This window comes from Cryptomeria japonica, chromosome 4, assembly GCF_030272615.1.
Source record: "Cryptomeria japonica chromosome 4, Sugi_1.0, whole genome shotgun sequence".
NCBI lineage: Eukaryota > Viridiplantae > Streptophyta > Pinopsida > Cupressales > Cupressaceae > Cryptomeria > Cryptomeria japonica.
This window is the reverse complement of record NC_081408.1, coordinates 762633195-762658986: the sequence shown is the minus strand read 5'-3', so window position 1 is coordinate 762658986 and position 25792 is coordinate 762633195. Positions and strand designations below refer to the sequence as shown.

Genomic DNA, 25792 nt, shown 5'->3' with positions numbered 1-25792 from the left:
GTTACTCGCGGTGAGTAAAGGGTTACATTTGGAAAATGCAAAGCCCGTTTTGAAACCTCCTGAAATACTGAACAGCTGTGACTGTGAAACGTTAAACCCTCTAAAAATCCTAAACCTCTGTAGCATGGCATCTCGAGCAGCGTCAAGAACTGTTAGGTCCGCGTTCCGTTCAGCTGGAAACCCATTTAGACATGCAGAGGGTACCAATCGCAGCAGACCGATTTCCTTTCCAGCTAGAAATGGCCGTGAAACAGCAATCTTTAGAAGAAGATGCGTCAAGTCAATGATACCGTTGCATGATGCTGTTGCTGCTGCTAAACTTGTATCTCACCTCTCCGTCAGCTCAAGGACTTGCAGCGCCCTTTCTCTCGGTACAATATATTTTTTTTCATTTATACTTTCGTTTTTTCATTTGTTTTGAAGATTTACAAATTCTATTTTTTTTTATAATAAATTCTAGTAATTTGAATTCTTAAATGTTCCGCTTAGTTTTCACCACTTAGAGTAACTCTTCCTTCAAGTTCTTCTATTTTCTTTTATGCGAATTCCATTTTGTACTCTTCGGCTTAGCATTCAAATTTCACAACCTATCTCTTCCTTCAAGTCACCTAAACTTGGGCTCGTTTCAGTTTCAAATCGAAATTGTTGCAGGGTTTCAAACTAAAATTAGGTCTAGTAGATTTCTAATTTACGAACTAGATAATAAAGAACTTACTAGTGTTAATGTTTTGTCCTGTAAATAAAAAAGTATAATACGTGTTGTTTGGAAAGATTCAGGTTTGAAAGTCTTCACAAAAATATTCTCTAAAGAATGAGAATTCATTATTTTTTAACTTTTCAAGGAGAGAAATATTGAATAAAGAGGGGAAGAATATAGGTAAATAATAGTAATATTCTCAAATTACCAAAAAAAATTCTACTGTAAAAATTCAAATATCATGTTATCTTATTATATTATATAAGAGGATTACTAGATGCTTTTCAACGAGCTACAACTAGCTAGGAAAACAGAGAAGTGTTCACCTAAAATTTTGGAGAATGTGCCCAAATAGGTGAAAGAGTAACACCCATTGTTCGGCATTATGCGGTAGTATTGAGAATTAGTCTAAGTACAATACGGAGAGAAGAGATTAGGATATGAATTTATAAGCAATTGCTTAATCAATTTTAGTGGATATAATTATTACCAAGAAGGCCTCTAGAGGACTTCTCATGAATGATTAGAACTCATTTCGGAAGCTGGGAGGAGAGATCTATTTGTAAGGTTGGATTTGTAGGGCTGTACTAATGCAAAATTTAGGAGTGGTAAAAAAGTGAAAGTGGAAGATTAGCGATCAAGTGAAGATTGGGAGTTTCCAACTAGATAATTATAAATTCATGGTTCTAAAATGTGGTAAGAACTCACAATATTTTCAAACAGCTAGTGACTTACCCACAACTTGAGCCGAGTGATGGAAGAGCAAGTGTTTGATGCAGTCAGGATAGGGAGGCAGGTTAATGGCAGCCTTGTTCTTGAAGCCAAAATCTAGATTAATACGCATATCTCTAAAACACTATGAAGACACCCATTGTTAGGCTTTATTTGGTGTTATCTGTTTGGATGTTGGAAGGACAGGTCTATCCGTAGGGATGATTTCATAGGACGGTGATTATGCATTTAATTTGAGTGCCAAAAAAGTGAAAGTGATAGACCAGCAATTAATTGAAGTTTGGAGTTTTCCAACCAAATAATTGTTACATAACTCTTAGTGTGTACTCACAAGAATTTCAGTCCAGCAAGTAACTTGCCCATGACTTTTAAGCTGAGTTATGGAAGAGCAATTGTAAATCTTCTGTTATAGTTCCTTTGCATTTTGTAACACTAATTAGTAAAGTATTATATTATTGGTTTGCTGGGCAATGCTTCCCAATTCGGGTTCTGTCTAGCCCGGATACGGGTCTGAATTAGGTTCACCCTGGGGTCCATCCACAGTCTTGCAAATAGTTTGCAGGTCTATTCGAGATAAACCCAGCAGGCTTAGCCGTACTGAATTTTGCAGTTTCCAACACCCAAACAGCAAATTTGGTCAATTTTTTAATTTAATTTATTTCCTTTTGACTTTCAAGTTTGACCAAAAAGCCAAATTTGCCCCCCCTCCCCCTAAACCCTAAAACATGGATCTAAAAGAATTGTAATATTTCTCTTATTGTGAATGCAAAGTGACGTGCCCTATGAAGGTCTGTGTGGTTTTGAAGGTCTTAATTTGGGCTTGGTGGGATGGGCTCTGCCCTTCAATCCTGCCTAATATCACAACAAAGAATAGCTAGGGGCGTTACATATAGACATTGTGAGGGGCATTGTCTGTTGATCCTATTGGGTCACTGCCCTCGGACTCTGACTAAACTCATTGGATTAGCCGCCTACTCTCCAAGTTTGCATACAGGTTTTTGTCTACTGTATCATCATCAAATTGGACAATCTTCCCTAATATTATTTGATACTCGCTTGTTTTCTTTACTACGAGGAAGACAACTTTTTCTTTTAGGGGGATGACATAGTGTTAGTGTACAATGTCTATTATTATGTTTTGATAATATGGATGGTGATGGTATTTTTGAAGACCCATATGATAGTGCTTGATTAGTGATGGTTGATTGTTGATGCTTGACATTATTATTTTTTAAGTTTAATATGTAATACATATCATGACATTTGATTTTGACTAATTGACATTGGAATATTTATTATTTTTATGGTGGTTACGTTTATTATACGATATGATGCTATGTATGGTATTTTGAACTTAATTACTGATGCAAATATGTATTTATTTCTACTTTTCATATGTTTTATATGGACAAACCCAAAATGAACCCAACCCCAAAATTTCTTTTGATCGAACCTGCAAACCGAACCCGAACCAGTACTAGAACTGGTAACCTAGGTAAATTAGTAAATTACTATTGTACAGAAACATATTAAATTAAATAGAGAAGATAGATAGTTATTCATCTGCTTTTACAGAATGTAAAGTTCACAATACTTTTAGTCATAGATTAATAAAATGCAGTTAGAGTTCTACATCATCTTTTGGATTTATGGATTGTCTTTTCACTATAGAAATGGTATATACACAGGGAACAATAATTTTACTCATTGGAAAAAATCAAAATAATATATTATTTTCCCAAGATTTGATCAATCGATTTTATATTGAATACAATGCCTTTAGAAAGCCTCAACCATTTCACGTAAACAACCGCCTATCAACTTGTGTGGGAGAAAAAAAGCGAGACTAGGTCAACATACCCTAATCCTACTCTTTGACACACATTACGGAATACGAAAGAGCCTAGAGATATCGCACGATTGGCTACTTCTTTTGGTGAAAGAGAGAGCCACGGGATATCTATTAGGATTCCTATTCCCTTGTTGAAATTGTAAGATCAAGTAATGCAAGTTCAAACCCTAATCCCAAAATGCAAGTATGAACCAATAACAAGATTGCAGAATTGAGATTAAACAATGAACAGCTGTAAATGTAAGGATAAAATAAGAATGCAGATATGTACCCGGAGTCAAAATCGGACTGAAAATATTCGGGACGGGGGCGCGGGCGCCACTGTCCTAAAAACTGCACCGGAAACCACTGTTCTGCACTCTGAAACATTGCTTGGAAACTGTCTGCAAACTGTCTGTCCGGAGGACCAGGGCGCCCAGCGCCTCTGTCCCAGGGACCAGGGTGCCCAGCGCCCCTGTCCTGGCAGGACCAGGGCGCCCAGCGCCCCTGTCCCGGTCTCCTGCTCTGCAATTTCACACAGAGTGCTGTCCCAACTTTCTCTCTCCCGATCTGTACCCTGCGGCGTCGTCCGAATCCCGAAACCTGCAATAATATCTGAAAAGGGGGAGGGGCAGCTATATAGGGTTTTGCCTTAGTCAAACCCCCGCTTCGGTGATTTCCACCTCCACGAATAGCCAAGTTGTTTTGTAAAATGTATTGTGTGTGCAGACCTAGTGTGTGTGCAAGGTCCAAAAATGCAAGAAAGCAAACTAGAGCAACCTAGAAAGTAAACCCTAATTGCTTGTAAATGATAATGCAAATGCTCTAAATCAAGATGCAATGTGATCTAAAGCATGAATAAATGATGTATCAAAGCTTATGCAAAGACATGAAAACAATACGAAATCATACCCAACCCTCAAGGGAGGAGTACAAGCCAATCTTCAGTCGGTAATCTCCTATTGTTCTTCAATGTCTTCCAAGCCCTAAGTGGATGAATGAATTGGATAGATGCTTGATAGAATGATGTTGAATGTTGTTGAAGTCCTCAAAGATCTGCTCTTTCGCTGCATATGAAATTCCTGGAAACAAAAATCGGATCCCTTCAAATGAGGAAAGAGAGCTTTTATGTATGAAACCCTAGGTCGTAAATTCGTATTTTGGCCGACCTAGAGATTGAATATCCTGCCAATTTCTTGGGGTTAAGCTTTATTTTATGATTGGATCGTGCTCCCGAAATTTCGGGAAAAATGTCCGGGACCATGTGCACCGGGTGCCACGGTCCCGACAACTTTTCACCAAATTTTCAGGGCCGTCGGATATGATGATTTTAGAGAGAATCCCGAAGTTACAGGTGATTTCGAGATGTTTTGACCCCGAAACCAAGCCCAAGTTCGGAATAGGACTTAATTAGGGTTTTTGATTAAGTGATGTATTGAAGGAATAAAATGCGAAGGGCGCGCTTTAGTGAAAGGGCCCAACTTTGTGATGTAGAGAATGATGAAATGGAACCTTAGACCTAATTAAATTGATTAATTATGTGCTTAAGGAGAAATGCAATGCAGAATGCCAAATGTACTAAGGCGGGTGCTAAACTAGGTGTGAAATTGTACCACCCTAGCGAGTGCGTACAATTTACGACACTACATTTAGCCCCCACTTTAGCGGTCATATGAGTACTACGTGCATATGCAAGCTAAAGTACAGAAAAGTAAACATTATTTGAAAAAGGATATATCCATAAGTTGTCGGACGAAGCCCCCAGCGGTATCTGCAGTACACAGTTAGGAACCGCACCCTACAAAACACACGTTAGATCACAAAATCACCTAATGCTTACTAGGGAAAGTGATGAAATCTGTGAGTAGCTATATGCCCCCCCCTGTTTCGACTTGCTTATTAGGGAGGTGAAACAGGGTAGCATGTTTACTTGCGACAAATTGTGTAAGAGAGTGTTGATGAGGAGTGTTCGCTAAATAGGCTTCATCAGAGCACTTTTTGGAACATCCCGAGAGTAGGAGAAGGAAAATACGATTCCAACGCAACAAACGGCTCGAAAATCGCATCTCCCAAACTCAAGTTATGATGAAATGAGAGGAAAATTAGGGTTTCAACAAGTAAGAATAAACAAACGAGAGTATATACCTCGAAAGTGACACTTGTATTCGTCACTTTGTCGATTTCAGAATACTATTCAGTGTAGCGGAGCCCACCTAGCCATCATCATGCCTTCACGACGACCGGAGCGTCCTACGAGGATTGAGAGCCTGCGCCAGGCCGTGATCGACGACGAGCCACTGGACGAGGTGAGTTGACTGAACGTTTGACTGTTGATTTTTTGCATTTTTGATTTTTCCGTGATCGTATGCGGGCCTCGAAGGCTGACCGGGGCCCACCCAGGGCGCCATGGTCCCTGAGGGGCGCCCTGGTCCCCCCAGGGCGTCATGGTCCCTGACAGGGGCGCCATGGTCCCCTCAGGGTGCCATGGTCCCTGACAGGGCGCCATGGTCCCCATCAGGGCGCCATGGTCCCCAATCAGGGCCTGGCGAGAGGTTACAAGGCTAGCATACAATGTACAACAGTTTGCATTTGCGATTTCGATGATCGAGTACTGATTATCGTCATGTTTTCGTTTGCAGGGTCTCCCGTACATGAGAGAGCACACAGCGGGACATATTCTTCGCACTTTGCGAGATCAGATTCCGCGGCTGACTTAGTCAGAGAGAGACACACTGTCGATTGTGGGATTGTCGTACGCGATTCTCATGCCGGCCATTCGATTTCATCCTGCGATGCTGATGGCCTTGATGGAGCGATGGGATCCTGACACATGCACCTTTCACCTTCCAATAGGAGAGCTGACGGTCACACTCGAGGATGTGTACCATATACTTCGTCTTCCTATCAGAGGAGCGACGGTTACATACGCGACCGATCGGTCAGCGGAGGATCATCAGAGAGAGCAGGTGTATTGCATAGGGAGAGTCATGCCGAGCGAGACGAGAGGTCGCATCATGGTCAGCTGGCTCTTACATCCTACAGGGGAGGTACCACTTCTGAGACGCCTTATGATAGCCATCATAGCACTAGCCGTCTGCCCTAATGGGCGAGGGACACACATGCATGGGGGCCTCACATGGTGTATCAGAGCGATGGAGAGACACAGGAGAGTGTATGCTTGGGGTCGGAGTATGCTTGCGCATCTCTATCACGACCTTGAGGAGTATGTATTCGGACAGGGTTGTAGTTTGATGACATGCACACTTCTACAGGTGTGGATTTTAGAGCACTTCACATGCACCAGGCCCATCGGCTTTCCACTGAGTACAGCGAGCGAGCAACCTAGGGTGTTCGCTTATCCACTTACCAGAGAGTGGAGATTTGGCGATTTGTTGTATTGGAGAGTGATTGTTGATAGACTGACATCCGAGGTGATAGTGTGGAGACCTTACCTACTGATGCACAGATGGGATGGTATGGAGAGACAGTTAGCATGTCTACAGAGGAACCGCCTACTGCGAGGACGATATGCACACATCATAGTCCCTTTCTACTTTGACCGAGTACGGAGGCGGTTCGGACTAGAGCAGTGTGTTCCAGCCGATGTGCCCATCTATACTCGACACTCACGGGTCCTTCCCAGACCTGGAGCAGTAGCGAGACCGATGGTAGATGATATTGAGACGACAGACTTAGAGGGATCTGATCAAGATGTAGTCACCGACTATTCTGCAGAGCCTGGAGCACAGCGTAGATATGTTTCATGGTTCATGAGATCATATCCAGGTCCTATCTTTCCACCAGATCATCCGACAGGCTATCCAGGCCCATGGAGACCGAGACGAGGACGAGGGATCCAGGTCAGAGGAGCCAGAGGAGGGAGAGGGTCATGAGGAGGCGGGAGATCCTGATCCACCTACAGGCGATCAGCCCAGCGACGAGGAGGAGGAGAATGAGGATGCGGATAGAGAGGAGGATGAGGAGGATGCAGGTGATGATGCAGATGAGGACGAGGATGAGGAGGATAGAGATGATGAGGAGGAGTCGGATGCAGCTCCCCACCATTCAGGAGATGATACCATAGCTCTGGATCCACCTCTTATTCCCCAACAGGGGGAACAGGAGGCGATACGGAGACCTGTCACCAGTACCGTCCAGCCTACACCCATCGTGGATAGAGTATGCGAGCGAGGGGAGCCTAGCAGTGCCCAGGCACAGATACTACCATATCATGATCCCTACTGGCGCGAGGGAGATCCAGGTATAGTAGGTTTATATTGATTGCTTAATGTTTTGATGATAAAGAATGGTACTAACAAAAATCTGTTCTACTGCCACAGCTAATGTGCAGGAATGGCGTTCTTTGATTCAACAGGCAATGACAGACATTTCCATGATAGCACAGATCCCCAGTTCCTCACAGATTGCCTATAGGCCTCAGGGGAACGCGGGTCGGCATGAGGATTTGTTTTTCCCATTCCGAGTACAGGTAGATATATGGAGGGAGAGAGAGAGAGTCCTATCAGAGGACCTTCAGCAGGCGCGGCAGAGAGAGAGAGTCCTATCAGAGGGCCTCCAGCAGGCGCGGCGAGATCTAGCAGCGGCTCAGACCGAGGCTACCACCTCTCGCGCGATCCTTATGGATAGGGATCGTAGGAGTTCCTCTCGGAGTCACTCACGATCTGTATCACGCTACACACCCATGGGTCCACCTTCACGGCCAGATCAGGAGGGAGCGTCCAGTCGACACTCTCCAGTCACTAGCCCTAGGGATAGGAGATGATTTTATGATGTAAAAGAGAGGTCACATTTTGGATGTACAGTGACCTAGATTTGTATACGATCCACACATATATATGTATATATACATGCTTCTCTTTTGTCTCAAATGTGTTATCTTTAATGCTTAAAACAATGTATATTTTGTTTTGATTAAATCTAATACATTTGGTAAATGTACATGTATGTTCAGAATTTAATTTCCATGTGATTGACTTCTCAATGCTCCATGATTAAATTGATACATGTGTGACTTAATTAAAATGTTTAATCAAGTACTACATTGATGATAAGGAAGAAATATGCATTAAGCCTAAGAATCATATAACTAATGTGATTTAATTTTGAATTTAAACACAACATGATACGATTCTACTTAATACATAAAGACATTGTATAATATGCTAGCATAATGAGAAATGTAAACCTTTTACAATTTACATTAATGAATTCAAGACAAACTATAAAGTAAGGAGACACGCTTGTCAGGAACGAAGCAATATAGATTAAACAACATAACATTTAATTCTATTTTGCTTTAATTAAGAGATACTACCATATTATCCAATGTTGAAGAATTGAAAAAGAAGATAGATGAAGAATTAAGCATAATATCTACGCAAGTGCATAGCATTTATAGGTTCTTTAAGAGGCGTACCATCTACATCCGCTATTTTGTAAGCACCTGATCCATAATCCTCAATAACGATATATGGTCCAAGCCAATTAGGACTAAATTTTCCCTTTTCGGCAGGCAAGGCATTCACATTGCGCTGGTTCTCATAAAGGACTAAGTCACCTACTGAGAAGGAACGTTGAATAACCTTGTCATTATAGCTTCGTTGTAGAGTTTTGTGATACGCTTGAATATGCTCAAGAGCGTTTATGCGCTGTTCATCAAGCATCTCAAGCTGTTGAAGTCGTTGTTCCCTATAAGAGTCATTATCTACTATACCTTTGAGAGAAACCCTAAGTGATGGAATCTCTAATTCTAAGGGCATAATAGCATCAACACCATAAACAAGATTATAAGGAGTAGTTCCCGTAGCAATTCGTACACTCGTTCGGTAGGCCCAAAGAGCATAGATCAGCTGGTTACTCCAATCCTTACCATGCTTATTCACGGTTTTACGAAGAATTTGTTCAATTATCTTATTGGATGATTCGGCTTGGCCATTTGATTGAGGATAATATGGTGTAGAAAATCGATGTTTGATATGATACTTCTCGAGGAATTTCTTCACGTCCTTGTTTTTAAACGATGTCCCATTATCTGAGATAATAGTGGAAGGTATCCCAAATCGAGAAATGATGTTTTCTAAGAGAAATTGACAAATCACTTCAGCAGTAGTAGAGCGAAGAGGAATAGCTTCTACCCACTTCGTAAAGTAATCTGTTGCAGTTATAATGAAGGTGTGTCCTTGAGATGAAGGAGGAGAAATTTTTCCAATAAGATCCAAACCCCATGCGGAGAAAGGCCGAGAAGCTACTTGAGAACGAAGTTCTTGAGCAGGAGCATGAATCAGATTATTGTGTTGTTGACATTGATGACATTTTTTAACAAATGAAAAGGAATCCTTCTGCATAGTTTGCCAATAGTATCCCATACGAAGCAACCTATGAACCAGGGATTTGCCCCCAAAATGCCCCCCACAGGCACCTGAATGTGCCTCTTCAAGAGCAACGGGGATTTCCGACTTGTTAAGACAACGAAGGAGAAGACCATCATAACCCCTTCGATAAAGGACATTAGAAAGGATGATATATCTAGCAGACAGCTTGCGGATTCTAGCCCTAGTGTTCCTATTAGCGGAATCAGGAAAGGTACCATCGGTCAAATATCTTATGATATGCGAGAACCATTCATCTGAGTCTACAAAGTCACAACATGTTATCAAGCTAGAATCATCTTCAATAGCCGGAGAAATAAGATTGTGAATAACGAAATTAAGATCGACCATAGGGTCCTCTAAAGATACTAGAGAAGCCACACATGCCATTGCATCCGCATGTCGATTATCTTTTCGAGGAACGGGTTCCATGGTATAAGAATCAAAATTTTGTAATAAAGAGATAGCAAGGTCTTTATATTGTGATAATTTGTCTTGTTTTGCCTGATATATTCCTATTACTTGTCTTATAATCAATTGCGAATCTCCATAGATATGTATGTGTTTTATGTTCAGAGCTAAGGCTGCTTTTATTCCCGCTATAAGAGCCTCATACTCAGCAATGTTATTGGTACATAGGAAATTTAGACGATATGATAAGGGAATAGGTTTCTTTGTAGGAGAAACTAGAACGACACCTGCCCCCGATCCCGTACGACACTTAGAGCCATCAAAGTATAACTCCCAAGTTTCATCTTTCTCTCTAGAAAGAATGAAGTCGTCAGGAAAGGACTCAGGGTTAGGGAAGGAGAAAGGTGAAGGGGCCTCAACTAAGTGATCGGTCAACGCTTGTCCTTTAATTGCTCTTTGGGAAACAAACTTAAGGTCAAATTCAGTTAACATCATAACCCACTTAGCTAGACGTCCTGATAAATCAGTTTTAGAGAAAAGATGCTTCAAAGGATCAAACTTTACCATGACATGGACTTCTGAATTCAAAAGATAATGTCTCAATTTCTGAGTCGCAAATACCACGGCCAAGCATTGTCTCTCTATCGCAGAATATCGGGTCTCATAATCGAGTAAGGTACGACTTATGTAATAAACCGGACATTCCTTACCATCTTTATCATGTTGTGCCAACAATGCTGCGAGAACATGAGAGGAAGTAGCTGTATACAGAAGGAAGAGTTTAGAAGGTTCGGCAGGTTGAAGAATAGGAGGACTAGCCAAATACACTTTTAAATCTTCAAATGCTTGCTGACAATCCTCATTCCATTGAAAAGTGATATCCTTTTTAAGAAGTTGAGTAAAAGGAAAGGTACGATCCGCAAGTTGAGACACAAACCTACGAATAGCTTGAATCTTTCCTTGTAAGCTTTTAAGTTGAGACACATTTCGAGGAGGTGGCATGTTAACAATAGCATCTATTTTCTTAGTATCCACCTCAATCCCACGATGCGAAACTATGAACCCTAATAGTTTTCCACTATCCACACCAAAAACACATTTTCGGGGATTCAAGCGCATGTGATATTTACGAATTCTTTCAAAGATTTGACGAAGGACTTTAACATGATCCATGCGAAGAAAGGATTTGGCCAAAATATCATCAACATAATCCTCTAAAATCTTATGCATATAATCATGAAAGATAAGGGTCATCGCTCGTTGATAAGTTGCACCGGCGTTTTTAAGTCCAAAAGGCATCATTATCCAACAAAACGTACCCCAAGGAGTAGTGAAAGCAGTTTTGAATTGATCTTGAGGGTTTATGAAAATTTGATTGTAGCCTGAAAAACCATCCATGAAGGATAGCAAGGCATGTCCTGCCGTAGAGTCAACTATCATGTCAATGTTTGGAAGAGGGAAATCATCTTTTAAAGAAGCCTTATTTAGATCCCGAAAGTCGGTACACATCCTTATTTTGTTATCTGGTTTAGCCACAGCGACAATATTTGAAATCCATGGGGAATAGTCAATAGGGCGGATAAATCCAGCCTCCAATAGTTTTTCAATCTCAGCTTTAACAAGCAGAGCCACCTTAGGATTCATTTTTCGAATCTTTTGTTTCACGGGCTTAGCGTCAGGAACTAAGACAATATTATGAGTAACAATCTTAGGATCTATACCAGGCATGTCAGAATATGCCCAAGCAAAGATCTCAGGGAATTCATGCAATAGTTCTTCATATTGTTTCTGTTCCTCTTCATCCAAACATTTCCCAATTTTAATAACTTTCTCTTTGTTGCAAGGATCCATCTTAACATCAATGGTGTCACTTATGAGAAGATTACTTTGTTGAAGAGTATCCTTTAACTGAGGGAATTCTTTCACAATCTCATCATTATCAATCTCTTTTCCAAAATAAGCTTCAGTGTTCAAACAATAAGGGAGTCCCCTATTGTGATGATAACGAGGAAGAGTGTCATAAGCTCCCAAGAACTCAGCTAAAGCATCGTCGGTAGGGAAGATATCCAAAGCACAGGCACATGAAGGATCCCCATCAATATACTCAGGATGTTGTATTGATAAAGATGTAGAGATAGCATTAACACTAATGCATGGTCTTTTAGAAGCTTTAGTACGTCTGCAGGGATTAAAGCCAAGTCCAAAGGCATAATTGTGAAAATTAGTCTCTAGAGGAACTCTTATCCCTTGTTCATGAGCACCACAACCTTTTCCATGATACCCATGCTTAGCAAAAATGCGAAAACCACGACCATAACGATCAGCCATTTCAGGAAGAGAAGGTGGTTTTTCATAAGACAAAGAATCAAACTCTTCATAATTATAGATGTGAGGAGAAGAAGTTTGAGAAGCAGCGACAAAATTATTACTCATAGATTCAGGTAAGGTTGATTGATTTTTAGTTTCTTCTTTCTTTTCAACTTTATGATTTTCAGCTTCTTCCTTCTTTTCAATTTTAATTTCTCTAGAAGGAACCTTATATTCACCCACAAAGGTAGGGTTAAAATCAAGAGATCCCCAATCATCTTCTGCGAGGACCTTCTCAGGATCAAAATCCTTTTTATGTGTATTTTCAAGTCGAGAAGGATCTTCTTCAGGAGTTCCAGACTCATCCAAAGGATTTTGATCATCAGAGAGCGAAGACTCAGCGATAGGTTTCTTGTTTAAAGAGTCATTACTAGACGAGGATGGCTTAGAAGACTCTCCTTTGGAATTAGATGTTTGTAGACAAGCTTGAAAATTAGTATCTCCTACCAAAGTGTATGTCTTATTGTTATAAACGAATTTAACTTGTCTATGCAACGTAGAGGGGACAGCTTGCATGCTGTGAATCCAAGGCCTCCCTAATAACAAGTTATATGTTAAATTTCCCGGCATAACATGGATAGGAGTAGGCAAAGTAACAGGTCCCACTGTGAGAGGTAAGGTGATGATACCTAATGAAGTCTTAGCCACATTGTCAAAGCCACGAATGGGACGAGAGTCAGGCTCCATAAGAGACGTATCCACATTCATCTTATGCAATAGATTAATGCTACACACATTAAGGCCAGAGCCATTATCTACTAGTGTTCGTCTTATAGCAGTGTCTTTCATGACAACCACAATCATCAAGGGATCATATTGTTGTTGAATTTCACTAGTAGGCAACTCATCTTGAGAAAACACAATTTGAGCTTTAGGATTCATCACAGAGTTAACAAAAGATGCTATATTACTAGACGTATTTGGTGGAGGAACATTCAAATCTTTCAAAGCATCTTGTAACATTCCATGATGAGCGGAAGAAGTTTGAATCAAATCCCAAAGGGATATCTTAGCAGGGGTAGCTTTAAGTTGTTCTATGAGATCATATTCCTTACCCATAACTTGTGAAATACGGGGAGCTTGAGGAAGAATTGGTTGAGGATTAGGAAGGGAAACTGGAATAACAGGAGGAGGATTAGGTTGCCTATTATTTCTAGTATGATAAGTATGGGCAACCGCATGATAACTCTCTCTAGTTATTTGTTTAGCATAATTGTAAGGACTTATAGGTTTTCTTCCTTGTACAGTGATGATTGGTTTATTCGGGGTACGAAAGGAATCATGATCATACCTCCCTTGGACAGTAAGGAGGGGTGATTTAGGAATTTGAAAGGTAGGAGAAGGATAAGCACCTTGGACTTCAAAGAGAGGCTTATTATGTTCATTCAAGTTTATCATGTTAACCAATTTAGAGGTCTTGTTTTTGTTTATAGGTTTCGACAAAGCCACAAAGTCATCAAGAGCATCATCCAACAAAGCATGATCATATCGGTTAAAAGGTTTGTCTTTTGATTCAAAAGGAGACATCTCCTCATAGAGGGGATTATTGAAAACAACCATGTTACTAGATTCAGGGGAAGAGTTGATAGGAATGTATCCTTGAGAGGAATCATTCGACTTATCTTTCTCATCACACCTAAATGGCATAGTAACAAGGTTTATGAGTTTTTGGTAAAATGAAGGTTTAGCATCCTTAGGGTTTAAAAACTCATCTAAAGCTTCATCTAATTCATCATGGCTATACTCATAATAATCATCAAAAGCATGAACATTTTGTAAATAAAAATCTGACATTTTGAAAAGATTGCATAAAATTTAAATATACAATGCAAAGAAACACACTCTTTTTTTTTTTTTTTTCTCTTTTAATGAAAATGAAATGAAAACACACTAAATGTAGATCTAGATCTAACAAATGTAATGCAAGAGGAAGCAATGATGGATTCACGTCGGGTTCACCAAAATGTGTGGGAGAAAAAAAGTGAGACTAGGTCAACATACCCTAATCCTACTCTTTGACACACATTACGGAATACGAAAGAGCCTAGAGATATCGCACGATTGGCTACTTCTTTTGGTGAAAGAGAGAGCCACGGGATATCTATTAGGATTCCTATTCCCTTGTTGAAATTGTAAGATCAAGTAATGCAAGTTCAAACCCTAATCCCAAAATGCAAGTATGAACCAATAACAAGATTGCAGAATTGAGATTAAACAATGAACAGCTGTAAATGTAAGGATAAAATAAGAATGCAAATATGTACCCGGAGTCAAAATCGGACTGAAAATATTCGGGACGGGGGCGCAGGCGCCACTGTCCTGAAAACTGCACCGGAAACCACTGTTCTGCACTCTGAAACACTGTTTGGAAACTGTCTGCAAACTGTCTATCCGGAGGACCAGGGCGCCCAGCGCCTCTGTCCCAGGGACCAGGGCGCCCAGCGCCCCTGTCCTGGCAGGACCAGGGTGCCCAGCGCCCCTGTCCCGGTCTCCTGCTCTGCAATTTCACACAGAGTGCTGTCCCAACTTTCTCTCTCCGGATCTATATCCTGCGGCGTCGTCCGAATCCCGAAACCTGCAATAATATTTGAAAAGGGGGAGGGGCGGCTATATAGGGTTTTGCCTTAGTCAAACCCCCGCTTTGGTGATTTCCACCTCCACGAATAGCCAAGTTGTTTTGTAAAATGTATTGTGTGTGCAGACCTAGTGTGTGTGCAAGGTCCAAAAAATGCAAGAAAGCAAACTAGAGCAACCTAGAAAGTAAACCCTAATTGCTTGTAAATGATAATGCAAATGCTCTAAATCAAGATGCAATGTGATCTAAAGCATGAATAAATGATGTATCAAAGCTTATGCAAAGACATGAAAACAATACGAAATCATACCCAACCCTCAAGGGAGGAGTACAAGCCAATCTTCAGTCGGTAATCTCCTATTGTTCTTCAATGTCTTCCAAGCCCTAAGTGGATGAATGAATTGGATAGATGCTTGATAGAATGATGTTGAATGTTGTTGAAGTCCTCAAAGATCTGCTCTTTCGCTGCATATGAAATTCCTGGAAACAAAAATCGGATCCCTTCAAATGAGGAAAGAGAGCTTTTATGTATGAAACCCTAGGTCGTAAATTCGTATTTTGGCCGACCTAGAGATTGAATATCCCGCCTATTTCTTGGGTTAAGCTTTATTTTATGATTGGATCGTGCTCCCGAAATTTCGGGAAAAATGTCCGGGACCATGTGCACTGGGCGCCACGGTCCCGACAACTTTTCACCAAATTTTCAGAGCCGTCGGATATGATGATTTTAGAGAGAATCCCGAAGTTACAGGTGATTTCGAGATGTTTTGACCCCGAAACCAAGCCCCCAAGTTCGGAATAGGACTTAATTAGGGTTTTTGATTAAGTGATGTATTGAAGGAATAAAATGCGAAGGGCGCGCTTTAGTGAAAGGGCCCAACTTTGTGATGTAGAGAATGATGAAATGGAACCTTAGACCTAATTAAATTGATTAATTAAGTGCTTAAGGAGAAATGCAATGCAGAATGCCAAATGTACTAAGGCGGGTGCTAAACTAGGTGTGAAATTGTACCACCCTAGCGAGTGCGTACAATTTACGACGCTACACAACTACCAAAATCACTCTACTCGACAGTGTTAATAAAACATACTGACATTTATCTACTAACCTACAAATTAACATTTATTTAATACCCGTGGCCTACCAATCATACTAATCAAGATGTAATATTTCCAACATTATTCCCTTATTGCATCATTCTGAATAAAGGTACTTGACTGGAACAAACACAACAGTCCAAATACAACACACTTGAAGGACACATCCGACTGATCAGTGGGAATGCCTTTTGTATGCATCGATACTTGTGAATTAAGACATACTTCTATCTGAAAGTGCAAGACTCGTCATTTGAATCGAGACATACTCTACATCCACAATACTTCACCTATGAATCAAGACATATTCTGCATACACACATAAATCTAGGGAACTATCCCTCAAATGAACAAAGGGAGCATATCTCATCTCACATGAACACTCCCCCTTTGATCCAAAGGGGAGACAATATGAAGAGCCGGTGCATCTCAAGTAATGTACCCAATCTTCGAAGTAACTTGAGATGAAAATGTTCCTCCATCCTCTTGGTGAGTACTCCAACCTCCTCTTAGACACCATAGCTTCTGCCCATTGGATGCAACATGAAAATCACTAAAAGATCTTTGATAGCCCCAAGAGCACAAGCATGCATTTCTAGTTTGGCCATTATAAATTCAATTACCAAGGTTGTTAGATTCCATTGAGAGTGCACTCGTTACAAAATTCATTTGCCAAGGTATCCTATAAGAAGGCCTGAAAAACTGGAAAAATAACACCACCAGCAAATCCAAAAGCTGCCAAAACCTATAATTTGATTAGTCATATGCCTATGTTTGCTTCAAAACAAAAAAATCTCAAAACTATTATTCCATGGAGCATATTTAAACGTTTGAATGACACGATTTAAAAATTACTGTATGCAGCCTTGAACCTGTGAAACGTTAGCAGTTACAGCTTTGAAAGTTGCATAGACACCAACTATGCTACTCATAAGCAAATGAAAATTTGCTGCACAAACTTATTTATGCTCTATTTAGTATTTATATATTAATATGGAGATTTGATCGTATGACCATTCTGCACATCTGTTTGTATATCATAGCAAACAGCTTGCCTTATAAAAAAGTGCAAGTATTACAGAAAAAATAAAATAAACTTGAATAATGTTTTCACCACTTTTGCAATGCACCCAAATTTACTTTTTACCATATGCTGCCTCAAATCGGTGTTCATTCAGTGAAATACTTCTGGGCACTTTTTAACTACCAATTCATCATTTTTCCATTGATGCAAATCCACCTCCGAATTGAAAACCAGTGTTCCACGGCTGTTGGGGACAGGGAGACGGGGGGGACGAGGAGACGGGCTTTGGGGAGGGGGGGACAAAGGGAAAAAGTTTCGGAGACGGGGGGACTTGGGCCTGGGGGGGGAACGCGTTTCCGTGGAACACTGGGGAAAACACAAGTTTTGTCTCAGAAACAAATCAGATTTGCATTGAGTAAAGCTTTTACCTAGCAACAAAACTAATAAATAATCAATAATCCAAAATATCATCCGAGTCTTAGAAAAAAAGGCAATGCAGATCATAACAGTCCACAACGGTGAACAGACCATAAAATTTGAGGAAAAGGGCTGCACTTCAATCTTTAAATCTCTCGGGCGCATACTACATGGTCATATCAGCACAACAGAAAACATTTCAGTGCATGGTCTTCACCCCCCTTTCATTTTCATCTAAGTTATCGGTTTGGGTTCGAAGAACCTGGTACGGCAAAATTTTGAAAAGGGGTTTGGGTTCGTTTGGGTTCTTTAGTACAAAAACATGTAATTTTTTTTTTTTATATATATATTTTGATATTTGTGAAGCCTATAAGCATGAATTAAAATTTGCATGTCACATAGCATCATATAAACAACAAAACAAACATAAGCTTGTAATCATAGCATCATGATGATACCATAATAGCATCATATACATCAAGTTTAATATCAAAATGACAAAATATTCAAGTATCATTGTTTCAACTTTCAACAATATAAAGTTTAATCATCAAATTGATCATTTAATTCATCCTCCTCCTCCTCATTGACATTGACATTAGATGAGCCAATGCCACTTTTAGAGGTGAAATGAGTGAATATAATGTTTTAGAAGTCACTTTTAGGTATAAGTTTCACTTTTTAGCAGGCGGAATTTAAAAAAAATTAAATTTTGCATATAATTTGCTTTTTTGGGCTGCCCAGCTGCCCGGGTTTGACCCGGGTTCGCTTGGGTTTGACCAGGGACAAACCACCTCTGGGTTTTTCGAACCCTGGTCGAACCCAGTCCGAACCAGACTCAAACCAGGACCGGTACCAAGGGGGTCCAAGGGCGAACCCGGTAACTTAGAGTTTCATTGTAACATGCTCTGATATCACTGCCACATTGAAATGGTAAATGCACAGGAAATAATAATTATACCATGATTGAAGAAGAGAAAAACAATGTAATATTATTTCACAGGAGTGGTCGATTGATTTTACATTGAATATAATGGTTTTCATAAAGCTTCAACCATTTGTGATAAACAAACCTATCATCTACTAAACCACTCTAAAAAATATTAATAAACATACTAATCGACTAACTAATGTATATGTAATATTTATAGTTTCTTTCCGCTGGTCCGGTCTTAAGAAAAGTTTAACACAAAAAACATTCAACTCAGCAGGATCATCCATATGAAATAATGTTCTCTTCTGCCTTAAGATACACCATTCATTCAGCAGAATCTATAAAGAATTGTAAATAACTTTTCTTCTGCATGATTATGCTGAAGGGATGACTACCAGACTTATTTTGAAGATGGCTATAGTTCTTCCATGACAAAACTCCAAGATTTGCTATTGTAACAATACCATTGCCTATCCAACACATTACTGAGCTCACATCTCTTTATAGTATCAGCGTTCTTACGTGAAAGTGTAACACTGAAAAGAACATGGTAGAGTTATAGCTGGATCCAAAACCAATTCCAAAATTGAATCCCAAGCAAAATAAATCGAACTACTAGGGATTAAAATCGTGGTAAATATTCCTTTTAAAGGAATTCTCTCTTAAGGATGAAGCCATCTAAGTTCTGTTACCCCTTGACTTAGCACCACTTAGCACCCCGGGCATCTTTTGAGATATAGAATCTTCTAACTTTAGGTGAATGGCTTTCATTTGAGTGGTTAATACTTAATCCCTCATATCTACCAAGTGCTTTTGATTGTTTACGTCTAGACATTTATTTTCAAATTTGGAAGACTGAAAATGAATTTTTGAAAGAGCTTTGATTAGAATTGGAAATTAAACTAGTAGCTTCATCAGTTTGGCAGCGGAATATCTCTAGATTGATCTTTGACAAAAGATTTGATACAAGTGCGAAGCAGAAGATTGAAATAAATTGCAGAGAACCTTAAAGCATTATTCCACAATAGATGTTAATGGCATTAGCGTGAGCACCATCAAGAATTGGGAGTTAACCTAGTAGCTTTATCAGTTAAAGCATTATTCCACAATAGATGTTAATGGTATTAGTGTCAGCACCATCAAGAATGAATTCACACATCAAAATTTGCAGCAAGGGGGAAAACAAATTTACAAAATCTTTTGCAAGATATTGGACAGTGAAGAATTCATTAATATGAAATTCCTGCGAAAAGAGATTTCTGAATACGATAAAACCTTTGAAAGGCACCAAATTTAACAAATTGGGATGTTAAGCCAAAACTTCAAAAGAATTACAAATTAGAATTTTGCATACCAAACAAGGGATACTAAACTTTATTGAGGAAACACAGAACAAAACAAATGAAGAATCCAAAAGTTCATCATACTAATTTCTGAAGTCACAAAAGCTTCTCAATCAATAGACTCATCCGTAAAGACTTCCCTGCCTTTCTTGTATGCTCTTCTTTTATCCAAATTTCAATTAGCAATGGGGAGGCTTTCTTGAAAGAGAAAAAATGGCAAGGGTAAATGCAGGTTGCTAGTTGTTTTTGCAATTCAATTGTTGAAATTGTTAGTGGGGTCAAACTTATTCAAACGGGCAATTGTAGCTTTGAGCTCAAGGACCATTGATTTAAATTTAATCTTTAATCAAATGGTTCAGAATTGTGCTGTCATTGGGAAGGCTTTAGCCTAGACTTTGGAGGCGTGTGCTGCATTGATGACCATTAATTTTGTTGAAATGGTTAGCTAGTTCGGATCACATTTTAATGTTGCCTTGTGGCAATTAAAATATTATCTCATTGTAATAAGTCTATAAGATTAAGCAATTCATGTCTATAGGGCTGGGCCCAAATGTAATGTGTGGATTAAGCAATTGATGTCTATAGGGCTGGGCCCAAAAGGTAACGTGGCACAAGTTGCAAGTTATGTAGGCCCCAAATTGGGTGCCAAAGTGCAAAGTAAAATATGTAAAATAAAGGGAATTGGTTAAGGCCAACTTAGAAGACTTGAACATGAATCTTGTATATAAACAAGATTCATTCTACACAACCATTCATTCATTATCAAGTGCTGTTAGCCTTATGCAAGAACAGTCAGCGAATCTGGCATGGTAGAGAGCGATCCATATCTTCATCCTTGAGTGAATCCATTGGACAATTTGCTGGGCAAGGTGGTGCGCTATACTTCAGTGATCTCCCTCTTCAATTGTTGTCGATATTTTGCTCTCTCTGAAGACACACTACAACTGCATATGCTAGGTTCAGTCTGCTCTAGATTGGCAACCAAATCAGATAAGTAATCTGATTCATGTAATCTGCTTATAAATAAGGAACTGATCTGAATCTTTGATGCTAGGTTTTTCCTCCAAGATGGAGGTTTTCCCAGGGTACTTGTGTCTTGTGTTGTGTATTTTTTAATTATTTCTGCTTATTCTCAGTCTGCTTATAATTTAAGTAACTAGATTAACATCTGATTACTTAAAATCAACATGGTATCAGAGCCAAGTTCGAATTAGGGGTAATCAGATTGATTGTAGTTGTTCCTTCTCCTTTCATTTTTGCTCTTATTACTTCATTCGAAATGTTGAACTGTCTTAGGGATGAAGATAGATTGGATGGTGCATCCAACTTCACGTCATAGAGATTCCGAATCATGCTTGCATTAAATGGAAGTGATCTTGCAGATTTTGTGGAGAGATCTTCCATTGAACCTGAGGCAGAAGAGGAAAAGACTTCATGGAGGAAGAAAGATTTTCAAGCTCAGAGAATGCTGGTTGACTCCGTGAAGGATCATATTGTACCTATCATCTCCAAGCTGAAGACTGCCAGCGAAATGTTCAAGACATTTGAAGAGATGTACGAAATCAACAACACCAGTCGTGCTCTAGCTTTGAAGCAACAACTTCATCACATCAAGATGATGAAAGGTGAATCCGTCATAGCATACTTCATGAGGATTTCTGATTTGAGAGATCAGCTCTCATCCATTGGGAAGGTTGTTGATGACAGTGACTTGACGATGCTTGCCCTCAATGGTCTTTCGGCATCTTGGGAGTCTTACATTCAAGGAATCAGTGCAAGACCAGATCTTCCCAAGTTCGATCGTTTGAGGGCAGATTGCATACAAGAAGAGTCACGATTGATAGCAAGAGGAATTGAGCGTGATCATTATGATGCAGACAATCAAGTCCTTGCTTCGCATATGGTTAAAGGCAAAGGAAGGAAGTGGGATAGAGACGGAGATTCAAATCCTGCCCCTAAGAAAAGGAAGAAGGACTTATCTCACATCCAATGCTTTAAGTGTGACAAGTATGGTCATTTTGCTCGGGATTGCAAATTCAGGTCCACTCCTCTTGCCTCCTCTGCAGAAGTTAGCATAGGGACATCTCAGAAGGAGCAAAATTCAAATGAAGACTTCCTTTTCTAAAAGGAGGAAATGTTAGAGGGAGCTTGACATCTTTAGCTTCAGAGGGAGCTTGTCAAGCTCAAAGGGAGCTAGTTTCTTTCAGCTTTAGAGGAAGCCTCATCTTTTGTGTAATAGTTTTCGTTCCACCCTCTGTGAGTAGGCATGGTAGTGATGCATTCTTCTCTGGGAGAAGTTTGAGGTGAAAGCCCTTGTTCCACCCTCTGCGAGTAGGCATGGTGGACCCACCCTCTATGAGTAGGTATGGTGGGCATCATTGAAGAAATTCCACCCTCTGCGAGTAGGCATGGTGGTTCCACCCTCTGTGAGTAGGTATGGTGGGTATCATGGAAGTAATTCCATGATGAGTTCATTCACCCTCTGGGAGTAGCTATGGTGAACATATCATTTGTTTCATCCATGGGAGTAGCCATGGTGGTAGTCACTTTGAGACTTGATTATTCATAGAATCCTCTCTAGCTAAGAGGGAGTGTTGAAATGGTTAGCTAGTTCGGATCACATTTTAATGTTGCCTTGTGGCAATTAAAATATTATCTCATTGTAATAAGATTAAGCAATTGGTGTCAATAGGGCTGGGCCCAAATGTAACGTGTGGTCAAGCAATAGGGTTGGGCCCAAAAGGTAACGTGGCACAAGTTGCAAGTTATGTAGGACCCAAATTGGGCGCCAAAGTTCCAAGTAAAATAAAGGGAATTGGTTAAGGTCGACTTAGAAGACTTGAACACGAATCTTGTATATAAACAAGATTCATTCTACACAACCATTCATTCATTATCAAGTGCTGTCAGCCTTATGCAAGAACAGTCAGCGAATCTGGCATGGTAGAGAGCAATCCATATCTTCATCCTTGAGCGAATCCATTGGACAACTTGCTGGGCAAGGTGGTGCGCTATACTTCAGTGATCTCCCTCTTCAATTGGTGTCGATATTCTGCTCTCTCTGAAGACACACTACAACTGCATATGCTAGGTTCAGTCTGCCCTAGATTGGCAAACAAATTAGATAAGTAATCTGATTCATGTAATCTGCTTATAAATAAGGAACTGATCTGAATCTTTGATGCTGGGTTTTTCCTCCAAGAGGGAGGTTTTCCTAGGGTACTTGTGTCTTGTGTTGTGTATTTTTTTATTATTTCTGCTTATTCTCAGTCTGCTTATAATTTAAGTAACTAGATTAACATTTGATTACCTAAAATCAACAAATTTAACTTTTATCTGATGGTGAGAAAGCTTTTGAGGGGTGAAAGTATGAGAATGGAATGAGGGAGAGCACTGGCTGTAGTTTGAGATTTTGATTGGATGGTAAACACTGTTGCTCTCTAACATTTTATGATGTCATAACTTGAGCAGCGGGGATTGCTGATCATAAGATGATTTGAAAGTTGAGTACGATTTAAGATTTTGATCAAACTTTTGCTCAGATGTTTAGTGCTGCTCATATCTGACATTTTAAGATATCAGGACGTAAGGTGTGCTGATTGTCAGCTCATAAATGAACCAACAGTTGGAAAAAGCTTTAAATATTTAATTTTTGAAACATTCTATATTCAATGGTATGGATTGGAAAGATTAATAGGTGGAGATCTATATTATGGCTGACTAAAGCTTTTGAGAAATGATTGAATCAAGGTTATCATTTTTTACAGAGATCGTATTATAAATATACTACATCGATAGGTTAGATAAGTAAAATACATTAACATTGAAATGGTAATTGGATATTCAATAATGAAAACAAAGATTCAATTTAAAGACAATTACATATTGATGTTTTTGAACGAAACAATCGACAAAAATAGAAACTATCTATAATAACTAAAGAAAACTAAATATTCCTAAATGACCATTAAACAATAAAATATTACTTTAATACCCACCTTTGATGGTCATCCTATCAACTACACCAAGGTTCCTCCTAAATTTTACAAACTTGTCTAGGTTGAGAGACTTGGTGAGGATGTCTGCAATCTGATCCTCAGTTGGAACATATTGCAACTGTACTGATCCATCTTCTACAAGCTGTCAGATAAAATGACAGTGAAGCTCAATATGTTTGGTGTGCTCGTGGAGCATTGGATTCTTGGCAAGTTTCAACACCCCTTGATTGTCACCGTATAAGGGTGAAGGACCTGCTTGAGAAATTTGCATGTTAGAAAGCATCCTTCAAAGCCAAACTGCCTCACTTGCTGCTTTTATAATTCTTCCATATTCTGCTTCTGTCGAGGAAAGAGCTATTGCTTGCTGCTTCTTATTGGTCCATGTGACTGCACCCTTGCCAAGACTAAAAACATACCCAGAAGTAGACTTCTTGTCATCAATAGACCTTGCCCAATTTGAATCTGTAAAACCAATCAGCTAAGGATCTTTGCTCCTGCTGTATAGAATGCCAAAGTTAGGTGTACCCATCACATATCTCGGTACACGCTTCACTGCAACCCAATGTTCTGCCTTAGGGGCTGTCATTAAGCAAGATATGTAGCTCACAGCATAATTGAGATCGGGTCTAGTGGTTGTTAGGTAGATGAGACTTCCAACTAGTTGCCTGAATGCTGATTCATTCACTACAGGCGAAGCTGATTTGGTTGATAGTTTCAACCCTTTTTCCATAGGTGTAGATGAAGGTTTGCAATCATCCATCCTGAACTTATCCAGCAAACTCCTAGCATTAATAGCAATAATAATAGCTGCTAGGTATGGAGTTTGGTTCTTTTGCATAAGGAGCCATTGAGTCTCGATAAACCATTAGTTTCATATAATAGATTGATTCATCATGAGAATAAAGTGAACATATCCTCTATTTACCATAGACTAGTATGCATCATAATTCATAATCCACATTTTACCTGATTTTATCACACTCAGTAAGAGCCAAATACTTTTTAGTTAGGCCAATTATTTCTTGCCATATGTATTCTTTTTCTTCACTGTTTTCTTCCCTTTCTATTGAAATTGTGAATCATAGTGTGTTTATGACTTCGAGTAAATATACTAAATTGCGTTTCTTTTGTGTAGGTCTTCAAAGTTATGTCCATGCTCCTTTCCATGCGTTATGCATTGCTAGAGGCACATGGCATCTTGAAGCTGCTGATAATGACCCCATTATTAAATGCAATGAATAACTTGAGTCTTCTTGCAATGGTTTATCCTGAATATAGCAGACATGCATTTCTTGAGCCTTTGATTATTTGACAAGCTGTATAGCAAGAAATTCAAGCTGAAGCAACTATCAGTTGACATATTGAGTCTTCTCGCAACGGTTTGGCTTGAAGTGATCTTGGAGTAACTCCTCATTATATTAGAAATGCATTTCTTGAGCCTTTGATTATTTGACAAGTTGTATTGCAAGAAATTTATGATGCATATGGCAAAGTTGTGTTTCAAAGGTGGTGGTTTTGTATCTGATGCTGGAAGAAAGAACATTCATGGAAATTCCAAATGCTTTTATTTTGTTAGACGTATCCACATTGAATTTCCATATTTCATACATAGGATCTTCAAGAATTCACTCAATGGCTTGGGAAACTAGAGAACATATCAAGTTGAGACATATTTTAACCCTCTCCTTCTGGGCCCCTAACCATTTGCGTCCCAACACACACACACACACACACACACACACACATGTATATTCTTTGTATAACTGTCATTAAATTGTTAGATGGATTATGTAGCAAGAATTTCACTGTCGTTCATGATCAAGTCTGTCAGGTGGTTTTTGGACTTTCCATCACAGTGGAAGAAAGTGTTTATGAAACGTCATGACGTGTCCTTTTGTACTTCTTGTTTTTCTGTGTATGGAGGATGGTGGCTTTGGTGCCAATTCTTGTCTTTAATAGCTTCTACTAATGCAGTT

The 25792-nt window shown here is 39.5% G+C and overlaps 1 protein-coding gene across 1 annotated transcript; it reads left to right on the top strand.

Annotated features, from left to right (window-relative positions):
* Positions 1–25397, top strand: LOC131061618 (uncharacterized). Its single transcript, XM_057995392.2, has 2 exons — positions 1–371; positions 24952–25397. Exons 1-2 carry the CDS (start codon positions 125–127, stop codon positions 25056–25058), a joined length of 354 nt encoding a protein of 117 aa, XP_057851375.1. The 5' UTR covers positions 1–124; the 3' UTR covers positions 25059–25397.
* The last annotated feature ends 395 nt before the right edge of the window (positions 25398–25792 follow it).

Excerpts from the sequence above, each read along its gene's own strand:
- LOC131061618 (XM_057995392.2), top strand. The coding sequence starts at position 125 with ATGGCATCTCGAGCAGCGTCAAGAACTGTTAGGTCCGCGTTCCGTTCA. Across the intron at positions 372-24,951 it reads TTGCAGCGCCCTTTCTCTCG|GTCTTCAAAGTTATGTCCAT; the intron begins GTACAATATATT and ends TCTTTTGTGTAG.